General features: G+C 42.3%; 1 protein-coding gene across 2 annotated transcripts in view; it reads left to right on the top strand.

Annotated features, from left to right (window-relative positions):
* Positions 1-416: 416 nt before the first annotated feature.
* LOC139386208 (endothelial cell adhesion molecule b) overlaps positions 417-24932 on the top strand; it is a 77286-nt gene continuing 52770 nt past the window's right edge. For both annotated transcript variants that reach the window (XM_071131689.1, XM_071131687.1), the window contains exon 1: positions 417-505. In XM_071131689.1, the coding sequence (XP_070987790.1) occupies positions 451-505 (55 nt within the window). In that variant the 5' untranslated portion in view covers positions 417-450. The remainder of the gene's footprint in view (positions 506-24932) is intronic.

Below are 24932 nucleotides of genomic sequence, written 5' to 3'. Positions count from 1 at the left end.
GTGCGCAAAGGTGCAGGCGGGTAGTTGGCAGATTGTAACCGTTCACTTCGAGGACGAGGAGAGGAGAGGAGAGAGCTGTCTACATTTCAACTCTGGGAGCGAGGGGACGCCAGCACAAATGTAAGGATTTGTGGAGTGACAGGGGTAAACTCAAGAGAAACTGAGGTGACTTATCGATAAATGTTTACGTCTTTGACCGTGTACGGTGGAAGTGAACCAGCGATAGTGCGCTGCAATATTTTCTCGCAGGACGGGAAAACTGAAATAATTCAGAAACCATTACCTTTCCATACTGTCGAAGTTCTGCTTCCTGCGTTCACTTTCGCCAGATCCGAGCGGAGGACAGCCCATCGAACAGGAGACGAACTTCAAAAAGACAACTGACGCCTACTCCCAAATTCGCTGTTCGTCCTGTGGCTCGCACCGGGCACGTGCGTTTAATGTTGGGTGATGGCGATATCAGGGAGAGTCCGAGCGCTCCTGTCATTGTTATGGGTTTTTCAAGGTAAGCTCATTTTGTTCCACAACTAGTCAGTCTATTTAACATTTTGTTTTTTTGTATTATGTAAACAAGTTTGACACTTAACACTATTTCAAACATTATTGTCGTTCCAGCTCTGCGTCATTTATTTACACATAGGCGGTATGGTCATCAAAGGCTTGTGGTAGAAGTTATTTTTTCACATTGAACTACATTTGAGTCACTCTGTGTAGCTTTCAGAAGATGCGACATTGGAAAATTCCTCAGGCGATGTCAAACATGTCACAAATTGTTGAGCGGGATGTGAGGTAGGCTACCACCTGTTTTATAAACAGGATTGCACCTATGAATACCTAAATCACGTGTGAAGACCTCGCGCTCTAGTCTAGGGTTCTAGCCTGATGAAAAGCATATCTTGGCTCCAAATCTACATGATTAGATATCAACAGATCTATTAGATCGATTAGAAATGTGGGAACAACTGTCTGTCCCAAAACCATTTGCATGGTTTGTTACAATAGTGTTATATGTAATAGTGTTATAGTGTAATCTAGTTTTGTATTTTTTTTTTATCTTCAAAAAGTCAAATTACCCCGTGAGATTTAGCCCCTGAAATTAAGTTATCTAGTACATGGAATAATAAAATATATCCTACATGTTTTTTAGGTTGCAATTATTTGTCTTGTTTCAAAGCACCATTGAACCATGTGTTGGTTTCCTCAATGGTTGAGGGGAGAAAGGTGTGGTTTGCTTATAGCCTACCTATCTAACTGGCTACATAAATTTTTTTAACCTGTCAGGACAGTTGCAACTATCAAAAAGCACTGTGATTCTGATGGTAGAGATGTATATTTGAATCAGGTTTACTCACAGATAGCCTATTGCAGGGATCATCGACTAGATTCAGCTGCAGGCCGATTTCTTTTTCTTGAGCGGATGGTCAGGGGACCGGAACATAATTACAAATCATTTGTAGAGTGCAAATGGATCACAAGAAGCTCAAATAGATATAATATTTGACTAAAACAATCATGCCTAACCTTGCCTATATTTGTATACTATCACATATCTCTCTATTATACGTGAGAATACTTTGAAAAATATTTACAAAATTCAAAGCTTATATGCTGGTGTTTTTAGTCTTTTTAATCCCCCAAAGTAAAATGTAAATGATTTGTGGGGCCGAATAAAGCCACCTGCAGGCCGCCAGTTGGGAAACCCTGGCCTATTGTAACCCATGTTATGTTGCGGAACCCCCATACTAGATATGTGATTGACTCCCAGTAACAGTGAGATGAGCATTGTGGTTGTTACTAAACTGTCCAGACCACGCTGCTGAAGTCAAAGGAAGTTGTAATCCGCTGATTTGCCTTGGCGTTTTAACAAGGACAAGGTATAGCTTCACTGGCCGGCCTGGGTGGTGGTCTTGGCTGATGAGATTAAAGCGCCAGTGATGCTGACTGACTGGCTGGGGACTGGTATTAAAATGGCAAACATGGTGTTATAGAGGGGAAGAATGGAGAAAAGAAGCAGTGGAACTGGCTTAGATGTCCAGATTTGAATTTGAGGGCTCTAGGCCAGGGATTTTCAAACCTCTCCTCGGGGACCCTCAGCTGTTCCATGTATTTGAACTATTCCACAGTTAACACACCTGATTGTAGGATAGCCAAGATTAGGGTGACTAAATCTCAATGGAGGCCAGAAAAAAAAGAATGGTAAAAAATCAGGAAAATACCATTGTGTCAGCTCACGTTTGAACTCGTCATCTTTCTTCTCGAATACAGAGGACATAAAACAATATAGAGGTTAGATAGATATTGATTTTGAGACATTATATTATATTCTTTATATGTTAATGCTAAATTCCTGTTATTTTTCAAATATTTCTCAGAAAAACAAGCTGATCTCTGTGGAATGTCAACGGAGCTTTGAGTGTACGACAAGCCTTTTATTTTGTAACCCTTTTACATTTAATTCAGCTTGTATTATGCTAATTTAGCTTTTGGTTTTGTAACCCTTTTACATTTAATTCAGCTTGTATCATGCTAATTTAGCTGTTTATTTTGTAACCCTTTTACATTTAATTCAGCTTGTATCATGCTAATTTAGCTTTTTGCGACCTGTGGAAAGAACTTTGAAGACGACCACCACAACATGTAAAATCCCCAAAGTCGCTGCGAGAAGCAGGTTAGGTTATGAAATCTGACTTTTTGCATATAATGTTAATGATATGTTAGAGAAATACCCCACTGACAGATTCAGAACATGAAGAATCATATTTGTCTTTGTAAAATGCATTTTATAACATAAGGAAGGGAAATTTCAGAATCAAAACGTGTTTTTACCCACTCTAGGTAGAGTGGGTAGAAACCCTACACCCTCTATGTCAAACCATAACAGGAGATATACTGTACTGTCCTGAAATATGTGCATTTATGTTGGGTACATGTGATCAATTAATCACAAAGTAATCATAGTGCTTTATGGTAGGCAAAAATCTTTATGGTAGGCAAAAAAAGAAGCTTTACTTGTGTTCAGCAGTGTCTATATGTGAAGCAAAAGTGGATTTATTCCATTGTAACAGTGGAGGCGGCTGGAACAGAGGGAGCCAGCGCCTCAGAATTAGCTCCTCTCTCAGCAGAGATCATTATTAGCAAGGCTAATGCCCAGTTAGATGGGACAATTATATATATATATATATATATATATATATATATATATATATATATACCCCCCACAACGCAGCCAGGATGTGTAGCACCTACGCAGTCAATATTTCACCTCATTAACTACTACTGACAGTGAATAGCCGAACATGTTACACTGAGTTGTTTTAATATTTGAATATTTATGGTAGACTCCGTGTTTCTTTCCATTCTGTTAGTTGTTTGAGCTCCCTTCAGAATAGCATACAGTAGCCTTCTTTTATACACTGCCAATCTGTTGATGTGTCTGTCTGAATTAGCAGAAAGACAAAGTAGCCTACAATGGTTGTGTTTTTAATGGGTTGAAAATAGGCCTATAAATAGGCCTGTCTTTGTGGCATGAATAATACTCAGTCGAACATATAGTACTGCGATTTATGTTGTCTGTCGTGTCTACTATGGTACAGTGTAACTCTGGGGAAGGAAACAGAGGTTCTGATGGTGAAGCTAAGTCTGACAATTGAGTGCAGTGAAGCGAGCTGAGGCACACTGATTGACTGCCGTCAAGGTGGCGGTGTTGGTGCTGCCACAGCCTGACAGGAGCCCTTCACCACCACCACATCTCCATCTATATCCTGTCCTCATGTGACTAATGATGCAGTGGAGGGCAGGCAGGCATCAGGCAGGGAGGGGAGGGTGGGAATGTGGGAGAGGGCAGGAAAGGCAGGGCAGTTAGTGCAGGCAGCAGGCAGGGGAGGGAAGGTGGAGGAGGGCAGGCAGGGGAGTTAGGGAAGGTGGGGAAGGGCAGGCATCAGGCAGGGCAGGCATCAGGCAGGGCAGGTGGGAGAGGGTAGGTGTCAGGCAAGGGAGGGGGAGGGCAGTGATGGGGAGGGAAGTGGGGTGGGAGGGAAGGGAAGGGGATGGCAGACATCAGGCAAGGGAGGGCAGGTAGGGAAGGGGAGGGGGGAACGGAAGGCTCAGGTTGCCAGGGAGATGAGTTGAAACACAGGCCAGTGAGGCCATGCCACTATCATCCCACTCTATCAATTACTGACTGAGTCAATGTGCTCCTTGCTTTGGCCTCAATAGTGTTTCAGTTCATTTATTCACCTTTAGGTGTTGATTTTTATGTCATTTGGTTTGACTCAATTTCACTTTTCATACATTGATGTCCAGGGGTTAATAGTATCATATTGAAATGTTGGATGTTCTGGACATGTGACATTATGTAGAGGTAAGATGTGTAGCATGCCACACGCCATAGATCAGAACAAAACCACATTCAGTTGATGTATATTGTTTTGTTTTTTTTGCAATTCATTAAAATCGTCTTGAATCTAGTGGGAGGCTGGGGTGTTCTAGTCTCAGCTTCCTGAATATGTCATTAAGATAGAGGATGTACAACTGTTATTCCCCTCTATCTCTCATGCACCAACACAAACAGCCCTTTGTTAAAACGGAAACGTCTGGAAAAGCATCTTTCACTTACATTTTAAATTGTCTTGCCATTGATTTCCAAGGCAGGTTACAAAGGTGTGAAAACCTGCCTTTATTCTGTTGGCTTTGTTGTACAGTTAAGAGACGGGTTACCGGGTCAAAGAGTAGAGTTTTGTAGTGAGTTGGTGGAAGATTAGTTGTTTGTGTGTAATAGCAGAGGATGGGTCTGTGGTATAGAGCTGGTAGAGTTTGGTTAGCTCTTTAATGGTGAATGACAGGTTTGTAAAGCTAGATGGGTTGGTCAGGGGAAAGGGCAGAAGATGGCTGAGCTTGAATCGAGGAGGGGTTTTGGCTATGGGGAGATGAGAGATTTAGTATTCGTTGAGGAGTGAGAGAGTAGCATGCGTGATCCTCTCTGCAGGCCTCGGGGCCAGGTGGATGGGGTAGATTAGGTGTGTGACCTGGTTTTAGAAGGTGGCGCCTGGGTTTAGATCTTCCAGACCTGGTTTTGTGAGGCTAAGGCCCTTCTAAGGAGGGTTCCCGGGGGAAATCTGGGAGCCTACTACAGGGAGAGAGGGTGAGAGAAAGAGTGTGTTTTACATTTAGCTACAAATTCCCCTCCTGTGTGCTACCTTTCCCCCCTACTAGAATCCCAATACTTTAGTGAAGACAGCTTCTCCATCTTAGAGGGGGAGATCAATAATTTCCAGGGACATGTACTTATCTGCTGTGACCTAAATGCCGGAACTGGATAAGGGGACTCCTACAGTAGGTACACCTATAGCTTATCTCTTGGCATTAGTACTGTAGACTACTTTATCACTGACCTCAACCCAGAGTGGTTGGGTGGCAGGTAGCCTAGTGGTTAGAGCTTTGGACTAGAAACCGAAAGGTTGCAAGATTGAATCCCCGAGCTGACAAGGCAAAAAATCTGTTGTTCTGCCCCTGAACAAAGCCTAGGAACAGTGGGTTAACTGTCATCATTGAAAATACGAATTTGCCCTTAACTGACTTGCCTAGTTAAATAAAAAAAATACTCAGGTGTCAGTGGGCTGACTGAACGCTCTATCAGATCACAGCAAAATAAAAAATCACGGTCTACAGAGCAGTACTCAATCATGAGGCATCAAAGCCAAAGGAAGCATTTCAAAGCTGCAGGCTAAGTTTAAATCTAGACTTGGGTTTCCTCTATTGTAATCGCTCCTCTTTCACCCCAGCTGCCATACTAACCCTGATCCATGCTAGATTACGGAGACGTGATTTATAGATCAGCAGGTAAGGGTGCTCTGGAGCGGCTAGATGTTCTTTATCATTCGGTCACCAGATTTGCCACCAATGCTCCTTATAGGACACATCACTGCACTCTATACTCCTCTGTAAACTGATCAAATCAAATCAAATTTTATTTGTCACATACACATGGTTAGCAGATGTTAATGCGAGTGTAGCGAAATGCTTGTGCTTCTAGTTCCGACAATGCAGTAATAAGAAGTAATCTAACTAACAATTCCAAAACTACTGTCTTGTACACAGTGTAAGTGGATAAAGAATATGTACATAAGGATATATGAATGAGTGATGGTACAGAGCAGCATAGGCAAGATACAGTAGATGGTATCGAGTACAGTATGTACAAATGAGATGAGTATGTAAACAAAGTGGCATAGTTTAAAGTGGCTAGTGATACATGTATTACATAAGGATACAGTCGATGATATAGAGTACAGTATATACGTATGCATATGAGATGAATAATGTAGGGTAAGTAACATTATATAAGGTAGCATTGTTTAAAGTGGCTAGTGATCATCTCTGTATACCTGTCGCAAGACCCACTGGTTGATGCCTATTTATAAAACCCTCTTATGCTTCATTCCCCATTATCTGAGATAGCTGCTGCAGCCATCATCCTCCACATACGACACCCGTTCTGCCGTTAAAGGTCCCCAAAGCACCCACATGACTGGGTTGCTCCTCTTTTCAGGTTGCTGCAGCTAGCGACTGGAAGCTGCAAAAAACAGTCAAACACTGCAGTTTTATCTCCATCTCTTCAAAGACTAAATCATGGACACTCTTGCTGGCAGTTGTGGCTGCTTCGTGTGATGTATTGTTGTCTCTACCTTCTTGCCCTTTGTGCTGTTGTCTGTGCCCAATAATGTTTGTACCATGTTTTGTTCTGCTGCCATGTTGTTGTCATGTTCTGTTGCTACCATGCCGTATTGTCATGTGTTGCTGCCATGCTATTTTGTTGTCTTTAGGTCTCTCTGTTGTGGTGTCTCTTGCATGATGTGTGTTTTGTCCTATATTTGTACATTATTTTCAATCCCAGCCCCCGTCCCCGCAGGAGGCCTTTTGCCTTTTGGTAGGCTGTCATTGTAACTAAGAATTTGTTCTTAACTTCTTGATCCTACTTGAGATGCAGATGTCTCAACTAGGCACCTGGAAATGCACTACGCTAAATGCTAAATGTACTCGTTAAAACTCAAACGTTCATCAAAATACACATGCAAAGTATAGAATTAAAGCTACACTCGTTGTGAATCTAGCCAACAAGTCAGATTTTTAAAATGCTTTTCGGCGAAAGCATGAGAAGCTATTATCTGATAGCATGCAACACCCCAAAATGCCTGAATACGACGGAAACAAAAGATTTAGCGTAGCCGGCGATACACAAACGCAGAAATAAAATATAAAACATTCATTACCTTTGACGAGCTTCTTTCTTGGCACTCCTATATGCCCCATAAACATCACTATTGGGTCTTTTTTTCCGATTAAATCGGTCCATATATACCCAAAATAGCCATCTATGGAAGCTGTGTAATTCAGAAAAAAATTGTTTTAAAACGCAGCGTCATTTTTTAAAATTAAAAAAGTCGACGATATACTTTCACAAAACACTTCGAAATACTTTTGTAATCCAACTTTAGGTATTAGTAAACGTTTATAATCTATCAAAATGATTACAGGGCGATGTGTATTCAATAGCTCCTCGTCTTCAAATCAATGGCCGACAATGTGCACTTCAAAACATCCTGGCGGAGACCGGAAGAAATGGAATCCAGTTAGTTGGATTTACCAACAAAAAACTCCCCGGATAATGACGACAATGGCGACATCGTGTGGAATCTGTAGGAATTGCATGCAGGTCCATAATTAATTTTGTGCCCTTTTAACAATCCATGAAAGTGACGCATGGATATTATTTTTAGCTTTTAGTGAGCAGTTTTTCTTGCGCTTTTCGATGAAACACACGATCTGTTATAGTCACAGCCGTGATTTAACCAGTTTTAGAAACATCAGAGTGTTTTCTATCCACACATACTAATCATATGCATATACTATATTCCTGGCATGAGTAGCAGGACGCTGAAAAGTTGCGCGATTTTTAACAGAATGTTCGAAAAAGGAGGGGGTATGCTTAACAGGTTTTAACTGACTTGCCTAGATAAATAAATGTTAAATAAAAAATAAATTTGCACTCTGCCCACAAAATGAGGTGGAGACTGAGCTGCACATCCTTACCTCCTGCCAAATGTATGACCATGTTCGAGACATGTTAGAGACCCTTCAGATTACACAGACCCACAAAGAATTAGAAAACAAATGCAAATAGTCCGGGTAACCTTTTCAGGAGTCTTATGGCTTGGGGGTAAAAACTGTTGAGAAGCCTTTTTGTCCAAGACTTGGCACTCCGGTACTGCTTGCCATGCGGTAGTGGACAGAACAGTCTATGACTGGGGTGGCTGGGGTCTTTGACAATTTTTAGGGCCGCCTGGTGTAGAGGTCCTGGATGGCAGGCAGCTTTGCCCCAGTGATGTACTGGGCCGTACGCACTACCCTCTGTAGTGCCCTGCGGTCAGAGGCCGAGCATTTGCCGTACCAGGCAGTGATGCAACCGTTCAGGATGCTCTCAATGTTGCAGCTGTAGAACCTTTTGAGGATCTCAGGACCCATGCCAAATCTTTTTTGTTTCCTGAGGGGGAATAGGCTTTGTCGTGCCCTCTTCACGACTGTCTTGGTGTGTTTGGACCATTCTAGTTTGTTGTTGATGCGGACACCAATGAATTTGAAGCTCTCAACCTGCTCCACTACAGCCCCTTCGATGAGAATGGGGACGTGCTCTGTGCTCCTTTTCCTGTAGTCCACAATCATCTCCTTAGTCTTGGTTACATTGAGGGATAGGTTGTTATTCTGGCACCACCCGGCCAGGTCTCTGACCTCCTCCCTATAGGCTGTCTTGTCGTTGTCGGTGATCAGGTCTACCTCTGTGTCGTCAGCAAACTTAATGATGGTGTTGGAGTTGTGCCTGGCCATACAGTCGTGAGTGAACAGGGAGTACAGGAGGGGACTGAGCACGCACCCCTGGGGAGCTCCAGTGTTGAGGATCAACGTGGCAGATGTGTTGCAACCTACCCTCACCACCTGGGGGCGGCCTGTCAGGAAGTCCAGGATCCAGTTGCAGAGGGAGGTGTTTAGTCCCAGGATCCTTAGCTTGGTGATGAGCTTTGAGAGTACTATGGTGTTGAACGCTGAGCTGTAGTCAATGAATAGCATTCTTACATAGGTGTTCCTTTTGTCCAGGTGGGAAGGGGCAGTGTGGAGTGCAATAGAGATTGCATCATCTGTGGATCTGTTTGGCCGGTATGCAAATTGGAGTGGGTCTAGGGTTTCTGGGATAATGGTGTTGATGTGAGCCATTACCAGCCTTTCAAAGCACTTCATGGCTACAGACATGAGTGCTACGGGTCTGTAGTCATTTAGGCAGGTTGCCTTTGTTCTTGGGAACAGGGACTATGGTGGTCTGCTTGAAACATGTTGGTATGTCAGTGAAGACACCTGCCAGTTGGTCAGCACATGCCCGGAGCACACGTCCTGGTAATCCTTCTGGCCCCGCAGCCTTGTGTATGTTGACCTGTTTAAAGGTCTTACTCACGTCGGCTACGGAGAGCGTGATCACACAGTCGTCCAGAAAAGCTGATGCTCTCATGCATGCCTCAGTTTTGCTTGCCTCGAAGCGAGCATAGAAGTGATTTAGCTCGTCTGGTAGGCTCATGTCACTGGGCAGCTCGCGGCTGTGCTTCCCTTTGTAGTCTGTAATAGTTTGCAAGCCCTGCCACATATGACGAGCGTCGGAGCCGGTGTAGTATGATTATACCTTAGCCCTGTATTGACGCTTTGCCTGTTTGATGGTTCGTCGCAGGGCATAGCGGGATTTCTTGTAAGCTTCCGGGTTAGAGTCCCGCACCTTGAAAGTGGCAGTTCTACCCTTTAGCTCAGTGCGAATGTTGCCTGTAATCCATGGCTTCTGGTTGGGGTATGTACAGTCACTGTGGGGACGATGTCGTCAATGCACTTATTGATAAAGCCAGTGACTGATGTGGTGTATTCCTCATTGTCATCGGAAGAATCCCGGAACATGTTCCAGTCTGTGATAGCAAAGCAGTCCTGTAGTTTAGCATCTGCTTCATCTGACCAATTTTTTATAGATCGAGTCACTTGTGCTTCCTGCTTTCATTTTTGCTGGTAAGCAAGAATCAGGAGGATAGAGTTGATTTACCAAATGGAGGGCGAGGGAGAGCTTTGTACGCGTCTCTGTGTGGAGTACAGGGGATCTAGATTTTTTTTGCACATTATTTTTTTGCACATTTAACATGTTCATAGAGATTTGGTAGAACTGATTTAAGTTTCCCTGCATTAAAGTCTCCGGCCACTAGGAGTGCCGCCTCTGGGTGAGTGGTTTCCTGTTTGCTTATTTCCTTATACAACTGACTGAGTGCGGTATTGGTGCCAGCATCTGTCTGTGGTGGTAAATAAACAGCCAGGAAAAGTATAGCTCAGGCAAGTAGTGTGGCATGCAGTTTATCACAATATACTCAACTTCAGGCGAAAAAAAATCTAGAGATTTCCTTAGATTTCGTGCACCAGCTCTTGTTTACAAATATGCACAGACCGCCCCCCTCCCCCCTCGTCTTTGAGTGTGCTGTACTATCCTGCCGGTGCAGCGTGGATATTCAGGTAGCGGGATACATGTCGTCATTCAGCCACGATTCCATGAAGCATAGGATATTGCAGTTTTTTATGTCCCGTTGGTTGGATATTCATGATCTTAAATCGTCTAGTTTATTGTCCAATGATTGCATGTTGGAGAGTAATATTGACGGAATCGGCAGCTTTCCTAGTTGTTTTCTGCGGGTCCGGCCGAGGCATCCGGCTCTTCGTCCTCTGCGTCGCTTCCTTTTGCGAATAATTGGGATGTCTGCCCTGTGGGTTGTTTGGAGAATATCGTGTGAGTCCTGCTTACTGCTATTGTTGTTGTTGAAGAAATCTTTGTCTAATCCGAGGTGAGTGATCGCTGTCCTGATATCCAGAAGCTCTTTGTCTAATCCGAGGTAGTGATCTCTGTCCTGATATCCAGAAGCTCTTTGTCTAATCCGAGGTAGTGATCTCTGTCCTGATATCCAGAAGCTCTTTGTCTAATCCGAGGTAGTGATCTCTGTCCTGATATCCAGAAGCTCTTTGTCTAATCCGAGGTAGTGATCTCTGTCCTGATATCCAGAAGCTCTTTGTCTAATCCGAGGTAGTGATCTCTGTCCTGATATCCAGAAGCTCTTTGTCTAATCCGAGGTAGTGATCTCTGTCCTGATATCTAGAAGCTCTTTTCTGCCGTAAGATACGGTTGCAGAAACATTTTGTACAAAATAATTTACAAATATCGTGGGAAAAAACACATAGCACAATTGGTTAGGCGACCGTAATACGGTGGCCATCTCCTCCGGCGCCATCTTGAATCTAGCACCTGTACATAGCCCATCTGTAAATAGCCCATCCAACTACCTCATCCCCATACTGTATTTATTTATTTATCTTGCTCCTTTGCACCCCAGTATCTCTACTTGCACATTCATCTTCTGCACATCTACCATTCCAGTGTTTAATTGCTATATTGTAATTACTTCGCCACCATGGCCTATTTATTGCCTTACCTCCCTTATCCTACCTCATTTGCACACACTGTATATAGACTTTTTCTACTGTATTATTGACTGTTTGTTTATTCCATGTGTAACTCTGTTGTTGTATGTGTCGTACTGCTTTGCTGTATCTTGGCCAGGTCGCAGTTGTAAATGAGAACTTGTTCTCAACTAGCCTACCTGGTTAAATAGGTGAAAGGTAAAATAAAAAATACCATGTTCTGCAGCCCTGTGTGGGCAAATATCTGTCCGAGACCAGCATGACATGCAAAGTAGCAGGGCAGTGGAGAGGTGAGATGAATCATAACAGAAACATAGGCTACTGCGTGTAGTGGTTGCAGAGAATAGGGGCTTGCTCTCTCACTTCACGGTTCAATGGTTTGGCATTTAAAGATTTATAACTGTTACAAAAACTATATTCTTCTTTAGGCTATTGTTTACTGGTGCACTGTTAAAAAAGAAAGTGTTATAAAAAAAACACAAGATTAAATGTTTTAACATGCTGCCACTATTTTGTGTGTGTTGGGAACCTGAAAAAGTGTTATTACAGGTAGACCTAATTGATGTTCTGTTAAATTGAGTTAATTAAGATGAGCACTTTGGTCATCATGGACATGAAAGGAAGCTTTAGAGTAGTCCTGGGTGATATATCAAATGAATTTGAAGAATCCAAATATATGTTTTTCAATAATACATTTTAAATGTAGTAGGGTGGGTAAAAAATTGTTTTTTTAAACTTGTGCACAAATGCGCGCACACACACAAATCATAACCATGGACAGCCACATGATATTTAGCGCCATTGATTGGACTAAATAGTTTTTGGTATCGTTAAGTTTGTTTTCAGTGTATTAAACTAAGCATTATACAGTAGCCTTTGTTGATTTGATTGTTTAATTTGAAATGGTGCTTGAATAGCGGTGCTCCTGTTTTCTTTGTGCTGACTTGTGGTAACTCTGTGATTCTAGATTGATAGCTGTTTAGTAAACTGTAAGAACATTAACATTGTATGCAATATTTGCTTTGTGGACTTCACAGGACAGATGTTGCTCTCCGGTTTTGTGATGAGAAAAGTGTAGTTTAATTTATTCCGCCACTGTGTGACTGCTGTCTTTTTGTTGTCACGGCCTTATTATATATCACAGTGGCGTATGAACGAATGGGTTATATGCGTTGTTTGCTCTATCACAACAAAGGTTGTAATATGGCTTGTTTACTGGCTTGGCTTGTCTTCATTAGCGATTTTACCCCACGCACCGCTACTGGTATGGGCCAATAATTGTTTTTAGTTCAGGTGTAACACTTGGACTAAAAGTTGAGTAAACAACAAAAAAACTCAGTGGAAACAGTTATTTAATAACAGATTTAGTTTTACAGTGTAGGGGGCTTAGGTGTTTTTTTGTGACAGACTTGTAAAAGTGTGCTTTAAACAATGTACATTTTGTCAAAATACATTGAGTCGTCATAATTTACAGCAACATTTGTTAAAGTTGCCCAAGTTCAGAACGGCTGTCCAGTCAAAATCCACACAGCTCTGTGAAGTGCAGAGCCAGAGCTCTGACATCATGTATAAGTAATGTTACTGTACAGCCACTACATTCCAATTTAGGAGCTTATTACTGCCCAAATCAGCCAATTTTCAACCCGGGTACAAGTGTAAAGGGTTAACCTTTCTAACGATACCCTTTTTATGTCTCAACCCCGAAAATTGATGGAGAGCAAACCCTACTAAAACGTTACTATCAATGCCCAGTTTCTGTTGCGTGCGACACTGCGGTACCATGTACCACTAGCAGTATTTTAGCCACAGACTGTTATGTGCTAGCTGTTTAGTCTGTTTTTATAAATGTGCAATGAGCATAAAAATATGCATTTATATAAGCAATGGCAAATTGTTCTCATTCTGAGAAATAAGCATATTCTTATCCAGGTATGCCACTTTAAAAAACAAAACAAACTGGACAGCCTAGTATGGTGTTTAAACAGTTGGAGATGGACAGGAGGTGTGTTCATAACAGTTCAACTGTTCTGCCTTGTTAGCTAGCAAATGCATCCAAGTTGGCTAGACTTGGAAAATAAAGATTAGCTGGCAATTCACTAGCACGTGGGCTTGTGCTTAAGAGATTGTTTGAGACCAGTGTTAGTGTTCTATAATGCCTGCTACAAGACACTTGATCATTATTAGGGGATGTGCATTGTGCGTAGTTCTGGTAAATTTGTAACAAAAACATATTTTTTATAGACTTGAAAGCCAGATGAGTGGTAATTGCAAAAAAGCAGGTTAAACTATTTTGATAAAATTATAAAATAGTGGAACGTATGGTTGTGGAAGGCTTATATTTACCCTAGGTATAATTTCACAAGCCCTGAATTCATTAGATTATTTTTTGCCTGTTTGATATGCAATGTATTGAGCTTTAATTGTGCAACAACTTTATTTAGAGAAAACGTTAAATGTAGATATATCGTTAATCGCCCATCAGTTTGGAAAAAATAAGATGATTGTTACGCCACATCGCCCTACATTAGAGACAGGAAAACAACATGGTTTGTTTTAGAGACGTGGAGAAAAACTATTCCATTAGGTTTTCAGAACTTATTAGAACAGCCATTTCCTTGAATTTGCTTCAAGGCAGGGATAGACAGGATAGTTTAATCAAATTAGCAATGGCACGAGGTACACACTGTATAAGTGTGCTTGTGTGTGTCTGTGTGTATAGTTCACACTATGTCTTTTGAAGGTAGTCACATGATCTGTTTACATATTCCACTAATACTATTTATTTGGATTGTCTCCCAATCAAATTGTCTGTCCAGACTATAATAGTTAACTATGTATGAACTTGAATGTATTTGAACTTGAAGGTTCCAAGCCAATGTGTTATTTGAATCGGGCCTGCTTTCGCAAAGGTAAACCTTGTAGCGGGGATTAAATTATGGTAGACACTATAAATACAAATGTGGACACCCCATCTAATGAGTATATGTGGATATTTCAGCTGACAAGTGTAGAAAATTGAGTGCACAACCATGCAATCTCCATATACAAACATTGACAGTAGAATGGCCTTACTGAAGAGCTCTGACTTTCAACGCGGCACTGTCATAGGATGCTACCTTTCCAACAAGTCAGTTTGTCAAATTGCTAGAGCTGCCCAAGTCAACTGCAAGTGCTGTTATTGTGAAGTAGAAACGTCTAGAAGCAAAAACGTCTCAACTGTGAAATGGTAGGCCACACAAGCTTACAGAACGGGACCGCCTAGTGCTGAAGCGCATAGGTTGTAAAAAAGAATCTGTCCTCGGTTGCAACAGAAACTACCGAGTTCAAAAGTGCCTCTCGAAGCAACATCGACACAATAACTGTTCTTTGGGAGCTTCATTAAATGGGTTTCCATGGCCAAACAGCCACACACAAGCCTAAGATCACCATGCGCAATGCCAAGCGTCAGCTGGAGTGGTTTAAAGCTCGCCACCATTGGACTCTGGAGCAGTGGAAACGCGGTCTCTGGAGTGATTAATAACGCTTCACCATCTGGCAGTCCGTCTGACGAATCTAGTTTTGGCGGATGCCAGGAGGTCGCTACCTGTCCTAATGCATGTGCCAACTGTAAAGTTTGGTGGAGGAGGAATAAGGGCTGTTTTTCATGGTTCGGTCTAGGCCCCTTAGTTCCAGTGAAGGGAAATCTTACTGCTGTTCTAGACGATTCTGTGTTTGCGGCAACAGTTCCAAGTTTGCGGCAACAGTTTGGGGAAGGCCCTTTCCTGTTTCAGCAGAACAATGCCCCTGTGCACAAAGCAAGGTCCATACAGAAATGATTCGTCAAGATTGGTGTGGAAGAACTTGACTAGCCTGCAGTGAACCCTGACCTCAACCCCATCGAACACCTTTGGGACAAATTGGAACGCCAGGCCTAATCGCCCAACATCCGTGCACGACCTCACTAATGCTCTGGTGGCTGAATGGAATCAAGTCCCCGCAGCAATGTTCCAACATCTAGTGGAAAGCCTTCCCAGAAGAGTGGAGGCTCTTATAGCAGCAAAGGGGGGACCAACTCCATATTAATGCCCATGATTTGGGAATGAGATTTCCCACATGTAGTTTAGTTTGGCCATGTAGTTTAGCTTATTAAACTGGTATCCACGCACCCACCCAGGCTACCAGCAGCCAGCCATGTCCCGGTGCCTAATGCAACTGTGTTGGGAATCAAAGCGCAGCGCAGTGGCCAGATTAAGACGTGTTCTCTGTACGGTTGGGATCAGCCTGTCGCAAACTTCCTGCCTCCCCCTTAAAGCCAGCTTGGGCTGATAATAAGATTAGAGTGTGGAGAGACAGCTTAGTGACCTGTACTAAGATACATCAGCCATCCCTCATCTAATCTCCATGAGTGCCACAGGATTGAGCAGACTGGCTGGGGATGGGTTGGCTCTGAGATGTAGTTGGGGTTATGAGCAGTAAACATCTCTACTCAGCTTTAACACACAAGCATATGCAAATGTTGGCTTGGGCGGTATACTGTGTACAGTCGTGGCCAAAAGTTTTGAGAATGACACAAACATACATTTTCAGTCTGCTGCCACAGTTTGTATGATGGCAATTTTCATGTACTCCAGAATGTTATGAAGAGTGATCAGATGAAATGCAATTAATTGCAAAGTCCCTCTGCCATGCAAATGAACTGAATCTCCCAAAAACATTTCCACTGCATTTCAGCCCCGCCACAAAAGGACCAGCTGACATGTCAGTGATTTCTCTTGTTAACACAGGTGTGAGTGTTGATGAGGACAAGGCTGGAGATCACTCTGTCATGCTGATTGTGTTCGAATAACAGACTGGAAGCTTCAAAAGGAGGGTGGTGCTTGGAATCATTGTTCTTCTTCTGTCAACCATGGTTACCTGGAAGGAAACACGTGCCGTCATCATTGCTTTGCACAAAAAGGGCTTCACAGGCAAGGATATTGCTGCCAGTAAGATTGCACCTAAATCAACCATTTATCGGATTCTCAAGAACTTCAAGGCGAGCGGTTCAATTGTTGTGAAGAAGGCTTCAGGGCGCCCAAGAAAGTCCAGCAAGTGCCAGGATCGTCTTCTAAATTTGATTCAGCTGCGGGATCGGGCACCACCAGTACAGAGCTTGCTCAGGAATGGCAGCAGGCAGGTGTGAGTGCATCTGCACGCACAATGAGGCAAAGACTTTAGGAGGATGGCCTGGTGTCAAGAAGGGCAGCAAAGAAGCCACTTCTCTCCAGGAAAATCATCAGGGACAGACTCATATTCTGCAAAAGGTACAGGGATTGTACTGCTGACGACTGGGGTAAAGCCATGATCTCTGAATCCCCTTTTCGATTGTTTGGGGCATCTGGGGAAAAAAAGCCTGTCCGGAGAAGACAAGGTGAGCGCTACCATCAGTCCTGTCATGCCCACAGTAAAGGATCCTGAGACCATTCATGTGTTGGGTTGCTTCTCAGCCAAGTGCGTGGGCTCACTCACAATTTTGCCTAAGAACACAACCATGAATAAAGAATGGTACCAACACATCCTCCGAGAGCATCTTCTCCCAACCGTCCAGGAACAGTTTGGTGACAAACTATGCCTTTTCCAGCATGATGGAGCACCTTGATAACTAAGTGGCTTGGGGAACAAAACATCAGTATTTTTGGTGCATGGTCCGGAAACTCCCCAGACCTTAATTCCATTGAGAATTTGTGGTCAATCCTCAAGAGGCGGGTGGACAAACAAAAACCCACAAATTGACTAACTCCAAGCATTGATTATGCAAGAATGGGCTGCCATCAGTCAGGATGTGGCCCAGAAGTTAATTGACAGCATGCCAGGGCGGATTGCAGAGGTCTTGAAAAAGAAGGGTCAACACTGCAAATATTGACTCTTTGCATCAACTTCATGTAATTGTCAATAAAAGCCTTTGACACTTATGAAATGCTTGTAATTATACTTCAGTATTCCATAGTAACATCTGACAAAATATCTAAAGACACTGACGCAGCAAACTTTGTGAAAATGAATATTTGTGTCATTCTCAACTTTTGGCCACAACTGTATATATACCGGGGTAGTCCGTCATTGTAAATAAGAATTTGTTCTTAACTGACTTGCCCAGTTAAATAAAGGTTAAATACATTTGGAAATAACCATGGAATGTTTTTTCAATTCCGACAATACCAGTAATTTTTTGTTGACGAAGTTTTTGAATACATTTTAATATTTGTAGCTACTTTTGAAGTAAATACCTGCAGTCATTGCTGCTCTAATTCACTATATACAGTACCAGTCAAAGGTTTTGACAGGCCTACTCATTCAATGGTTTTTCTTTATTTTTGCTAATTTCTACATTGTAGAATAATACTGAAAACACAAACTATTAAATAACAGGTATGGAATCATGTTGCAACCAAAGAAATGTTAAACAAATCTAAATATATTTTAGATTCTTCAAAGTAGCCACCCTTTGGCTTGATGACAGCTTTGCACAGTCTTGGCATCTCTCAACCAGCTTCACCTGGCATGCTTTTCCAACCGTCTTGAAGGAGTTCCCACATATGCTGAGCACTTGTTGGCTGCTTTTCCTTCACTCTGCGGGCCAACTCATCCCAAACCCTCTCAAATGGCTTGAGGACGGGTGATTGTGGAGGCCAGGTCAACTAATGCAGCACCCCATCACTCTCTCCTTTTTGGTCAAATAGCCCTTACACAGCCTGGAGGTGTGTTTTTTTGGTCATTGTCCTATTGAAAAACCAATGATAGTCCCACTAAGCGCGAACCAGATGGGATGGTGTATTGCTCTAAAATGCTGTGGTTGCCATGCTGGTTAAGTGTGCCTTGAATTCTAAAGAAATCCCAGACTGTGTCATCAGCAAAGTATCCCCACACCATCACAACTCCTCCTCCATGCTTCACGGTGGGAACCACCCATGCAGAGATCATCCGTTCACCTACTCAGCGTCTAGCAAAGACACGGCGGTTAGAACCCAAAATCTCAAATTTGGACTCGTTTGACCAAAGGACAGATTTCCACCAGTCTATGTCCATTGCTTGTGTTTCTTGGCCCAAGGAAGTCTCTTCTTCTTATTGGAGATCTTTAGTAGTGGTTTCTTTGCAGCAGTTGGATCATGAATGCCTGATTCACCCAGTCTCCTCTGAACAGTTGATGTTGAGATGTGTCTGTTACTTGAACTCTGAAGCATTTTTTGGGGCTGCAATTTCTGAGGCTGGTAACTCTAATGAACCTTTTGTCTGCAGCAGAGGTACCTCTGGGTTTTCCTTTCCTGTGGCAGTCCTCATGAGAGCCAGTTTCATCAGCGCTTGATGCAGTTGCCACTGCACTTGAAGAAACTTTCAAAGTTCTTGACATTTTTTGAATTGACTGAACTTCATGTCTTAAAGTAGTGATGGATTGTTGTTTCTCTTTGCTTATTTGAGCTGTCCTTGCCATAATATGGACTTGGTCTTTTACCAAATAGGGCAATCTTCTGTATACCACCCGTACCTTGTCACAACACCACTGCTTGGCGCAAGCGCATTAAGAAGGGAAAGAAATTCCACAAATTAACATTTAACAAGGCACACCTGTTAATTGAAATGTATTCCAGGTGAAGCTGGTTGAGAGAATGCCAAGAGTGTGCAATGCTGTCATCAAGGCAAAGGGTGCCTACTTTGAATAATCTTGAATATAAAATAAAACTTTTTTGGTTGCTACATGATTCCATGTGTTATTTCATAGTTTTGATGTCTTCACTATTATTCTACAATGTAGAAAATAGTCAAAGTAAAGAAAAAAAACGTTCAATGACATGGTGTGTCCAAACTTTTGACTGGATCTGTATATATGTATAACTTTATGAGCTGGATTGCCTGTCTGCAATTTGATTATTTTCGTTTGCACTTGTTGCCACATTTAACTAGAAACTCTCTAAATTCTCTATTACTTGTGCTTATTTTGTTAGCATTCTGGTAGTAGACGCCCAATGGGGTTTTATGTTTTTGGCGCACCCTTGTGTACTGAACTGGTAATACCTTTAATTCCGACATAAAGGAAGGAATGTATGAGGATATTAATATCTGGATGGTGCCCAACACTGACTTCTTCACAGATACACCTCACACACATTCTCCCACACTATACACACTAACAACCGCAGATTGTATGCATTCACACACTTGACGTCGACCGATTAAATCGGAATAGCCAATTAATTAGGGCTGATGTCAAGTTTTCATAACAATCAGAAATCGGTATTTTTGGGTGCAGATTTTTTTTTTAATATTTTTTTATATACCTTTTTATTTAACTAAGCAAGTCAGTTAAGAACACATTCTTATTTTCAATGACGGCCTAGGAACGGTGGGTTTAACTGCCTTGTTCAGGGGCAGAACGACAGATTTTCACATTGTCAGCTCGGGGGACCCAATCTTGCAGCCTTAGTTAACTAGTCCAACGCAATAACGACCTGCCTCTCTCTCGTTGCACTCCACAAGGAGACTGACTGCCTGTTACGCGAATGCAGTATGCCAAGGTAAGTTGCTAGCTAGCTAACTTATTTTATAAAAAACAATCATAATCACTAGTTAACTACACATGGTGGTTGATATTATCTAGCGTGTCCTGTGTTGCATATAATATGACTGAGCATACAAGTATCTAAGTATCTGACTGAGCGGTGGTAGGCAGAAGCAGGCACGTAAACAGTCATCCAAACAGCACTTTCGTGCGTTTTGCCAGCAGCTCTTCATTGTGCTTCAAGCATTGCGCTGTTTATGTCTTCAAGCGAGATGAGGCTGGTGTAACCGAAGTGAAATGGCTGGCTAGTTAGTGCGAGCTAATAGCGCTTCAAACTTCACTCCCTCTGAGCCTTGGGGTGGTTGTTTCCCTTGCTCTGCATGGGTAATGCTGCTTCGAGGGAGGCTGTTGCTGGTTCGAGCCCAGGGAGGAGCGAGGAGAGGGACGGAAGCTATACTGTTACACTGGCAATACTAAAGTTACTATAAGAACATCCAATAGTCAAAGGTTAATGAAATACAAATGGTATAGAGGGAAATAGTCCTATAATTCCTATAATAACTAAAACTTCTTACCTGGGAATATTGAAGACTCATGTTAAAAGGAACCACAAGCTTTCATATGTTCTAATGTTCTGAGCAAGGAACTGAAACGTTAGCTTTCTTACATGGCACATAATTGCACTTTTACTTTCTTCTCCAACACTTTGTTTTTGCATTATTTAAGCCAAATTGGACATGTTTAATTATTTACTTAAGGTTAAATTGATTTTATTGATGTATTATGTTAAAATAAGTGTTCATTCAGTATTGTTGTAATTGTCATTATTACAAATAAATAAATAAAAATCGGCCAATTTCATCGGTATCGGCTTTTTTGGTCCTCCAATAATCGGTATCGGCGTTGAAAAATCATAATCGGTCGACCTCTACTTGACACACACAACTTCCACTAATCTCTGCTAATTATCTCTCTCTCTCTCTCTCTCTCTCACTCTCACTCTCACTCACACTCACTCACTTACTTCCCCCAACACACTAGGTTGCTAACTTATCTTCCCTGTTGAACTGTGGGAGAATTAAAGACTTAACCCCTCTGTCGCCAACTGTCAGACTGTCGTCACATAGGCTGTCAGTAATAGGATATTTAATGAACTAAATTTGCAAGCTTAATCGAGACCGAGTAAATTAGTGTTTACAGTAAACTATACTGTAACTCCCCGACCTTTTGGTTATGGCAGGTGCATACATGTTCACTCTGACAGTTGCATATACAGTGCATTCTGAAAGTATTCAGACCCCTTGACCTTTTCCACATTTTTGTTACGTTACAGCCTTATTCTAAAATGGATTACCAAGGAAAACAGATTATTCGACATTTTTGCAAATTTATTTTAAAAATCATCTGAAATATCACATTTACATAAGTATTCAGACCCTTTACTCAGTGCTTTGTTGAAGCAACTTTGGCAGCGATTACAGCCTCGAGTCTTGGGTATGACGCTGTAAGATTGGCACACCTGTATTTGGGGAGTTTCTTCCATTCTTCTCTGCAGATCCCCTCAAGCTCTGTCAGGTTGGATGAGGAGCATCTCTGCACAGCTATTATCATGTCTCTCCAGAGATGTTAGATCAGGTTCAAGTCTGGACTCTGGCAGGGCCACTCAAGGACATTCAGACACATGTCCCAAAGCCACTCCTGCGTTGTCTTTGCTGTGTGCTTAGGGTTGTTGTCCTGTTGGAAGGCGAACCTTTGCCCCAGTCTGAGGTCCTGAGCGCTCTGAAGTAGGTTTTCATCAAGGATCTCTGTACTTTGCTCCAATTATTTTTCCCTCGATCCTGACTAGTCTCCCAGTCTCTGCTGCTGAAAAACATCCCCACAGCATGGTGCTGCCACCACCATGCTTTACCGTAGGGAGGGTGCCAGGTTTCCTCCAGAAGTGACGCTTAGCATTCAGGCCAAAGAGTTCAATCTTGGTTTCATCAGACCAGAGAATCTTGTTTCTCATTGTCTGAGTCCTTTAGGTGCGTTTTTGGCAAACTCCAAGCAGGTTGTTGTGTGCCTTTTTACTGAGGAGTGGCTTGAGAAACATCTCAAGAATGATAAATGGAAACAGGATACACCTGAGCTCAATTTCAAGTATCATAGCAAAGGATCTGAATACTTATGTAAACAAGGTGCGTGTATATATGGGTGTGTGTTTATTATTTACATATTTGTATTAAATTAGCAAACATTTCTAAAAACCTGTTTTCGCTTATCATTATTTGGTATTGTGTGTGTATACCCCCCCTATTCATTTTAGAATAAGGCTGTAACGTAACAAAATGTGGAAGACGTCAAAGGGTCTGAATACTTTTCGAATGCACTGTATGTGCATATAGAAAGCCCTTTCTCCCTGTGAGTAGTAAGGGATTGTGAAAATACAGCACACTGTACAGTATCTTTTGTTTTCTGTATGTGTACATATGCACTCAGCTGTAAGATTACCCTCAGGTGACCCTGTGTCAAGAGTGATTGTGTTCCATGTGTGTGTGGTCTGTCCATCACACCTGTCCATTTTTATTTGATATTAAATACAAAATAGCTTCTACACCCCGTACCATCCGGCTGCTGAATAGCAACCACTAGGCAGCTATCTGCTTCATCTCCTGCCCCCTAGATTTCCATTTACTTCTCTTTTTGACCTGCACTGTTGGAGCTTAAGAATTTCACTGTACCCTGCAATTACATCTGTGACCCTGTGCATGTGACTAATAAACTCCTATCTCCTCAGTGGTGACCTGTAAATCTCAGGTGCCCATGTCTCTCCAGCTCTGGAGTTTGATGGAAAGATGGCTGAGCGCAATTAACGGTTGCCTGCCCAGTGCACCTGCAGTATATTCAGTGCCAGGTGTAGAGTGAAGGATAGGAGATGTGTTTGAACACTTATGATAATAGCCTCTTATTAATAGTCTATAGAGACTATATTCTATATCAGATAGACATGGCTGTTGCTTTATTCTTTCCTCAGTTGTTGGTCTTGTCGACAACTTGTTAACTTGTCTCTAAATCTAAAATAAGATCACAGTAAAATTGTTGGTCTTACATCCCCCAGGATGCTACTTTTACTGTGTGAATGTTTTTTTTTACAAAGTTATTGTTTAAGGTTGCATACATATAGTGGGGAGAACAAGTATTTGATAACCTGCAAAATCGGCAGTGTTTCCTACTTACAAAGCATGTAGAGGTCTGTAATTTTTATCATAGGTACACTTCAACTGTGAGAGACGGAATCTAAAACAACAATCCAGAAAATCACATTATGATTTTTAAGTAATTAATTTGTATTTTATTGAATGACATAAGTATTTGATACATCAGAAAAGCAGAACTTAATATTTGGTACAGAAACCTTTGTTTGCAATTACAGAGATCATATGTTTCCTGTAGTTCTTGACCAGGTTTGCACACACTGCAGCAGGGATTTTGTCCCACTCCTCCATACAGACCTTCTCCAGATCCTTCGATTTTCTATTGGGTTCAGGTCTGGAGACTGGCTTGGCCACTCCAGGATCTTGAGATGCTTCTTACGGAGCCACTCCTTAGTTGCCCTGGCTGTGTGTTTCAGGTCGTTGTCATGCTGGAAGACCCAGCCATGACCCATCTTCAATGCTCTTACTGAGGGAAGGAGGTTGTTGGCCAAGATCTCGCGATACATGGCCCCATCCATCCTCCCCTCAATATGGTGCAGTCATCCTGTCCCCTTGCAGAAAAGCATCCCCAAAAGAAATGTTTCCACCTCCATGCTTCACGGTTGGGATGGTGTTCTTGGGGATGTACTCATCCTTCTTCCTCCAAACACGGCGAGTGGAGTTGAGACCAAAAAGCTCTATTTTTGTCTCATCAGACCACATGACCTTCTCCCATTCCTCCTCTGGATCATCCAGATGGTCATTGGCAACTTCAGACGGGCCTGGACATGCGCTGGCTTGAGCAGGGGGACCTTGCGTGCGCTACAGGATTTTAGTCCATGACGGCGTAGTGTGTTACTAATGGTTTTCTTTGAGACTGTGGTCCCAGCTCTCTTCAGGTCATTGACCAGGTCCTGCCGTGTAGTTCTGGGCTGATCCCTCACCTTCTTCATGATCATTGATGCCCCGCGAGGTGAGATCTTGCATGGAGCCCCAGACCGAGGGTGATTGACCGTCATCTTGAACTTCTTCCATTTTCTAATAATTGTGCCAACAGTTGTTGCCTTTTCACCAAGCTGCTTGCCTATTGTCCTGTAGCCCATCCCAGTCTTGTGCAGGTCTACAATTTTATCCCTGATGTCCATACACAGCTCTCTGGTCTTGGCCATTGTGGAGAGGTTGGAGTCTGAGTGTGTGGACAGGTCTTTTTTTGTTTTAGATTCCATCTCTCATAGTTGAAGTGTACCTATGATAAAAAATTACAGACCTCTACATGCTTTGTAAGTAGGAAACACTGCCGATTTTGCAGGTTATCAAATACTTGTTCTCCCCACTGTACGTAAATATACATGTATAGATTCTCATCATGCATATGAATACTAACATTGTTTTATGTTTCTTGGGTGGCTGCATCTCATCTCCTAACAGAACTGAGTTTTGTCTCAATCCTCTGCTGCCTCACCCTCTTATAGCACATGCCTGTTGATCGATTAAACCATTGCTTGGTGTGGCAAGTTTCCCGATCTTCTCTGGAAAATTACACATGAAATCTAGTTAAAACATATATTTTTGGAACACTTCGCATGTGATCATGTTTTCAAATGTTGTCACGTGTTATCACATTAACTTCACATAAGATCACGTGATCACATGAAAACGTGTTATTTGAATAATTCACGTGAAATTATTTGTTTTTCCTCTAAGGGCGC

The sequence above is a fragment of the Oncorhynchus clarkii genome, chromosome 27 (genome assembly GCF_045791955.1).
Source record: "Oncorhynchus clarkii lewisi isolate Uvic-CL-2024 chromosome 27, UVic_Ocla_1.0, whole genome shotgun sequence".
Classification (NCBI taxonomy): Eukaryota; Metazoa; Chordata; class Actinopteri; order Salmoniformes; family Salmonidae; genus Oncorhynchus; species Oncorhynchus clarkii.
Note: the sequence above shows the minus strand (reverse complement) of the source record. Positions and strands in the feature narration are given on the sequence as shown.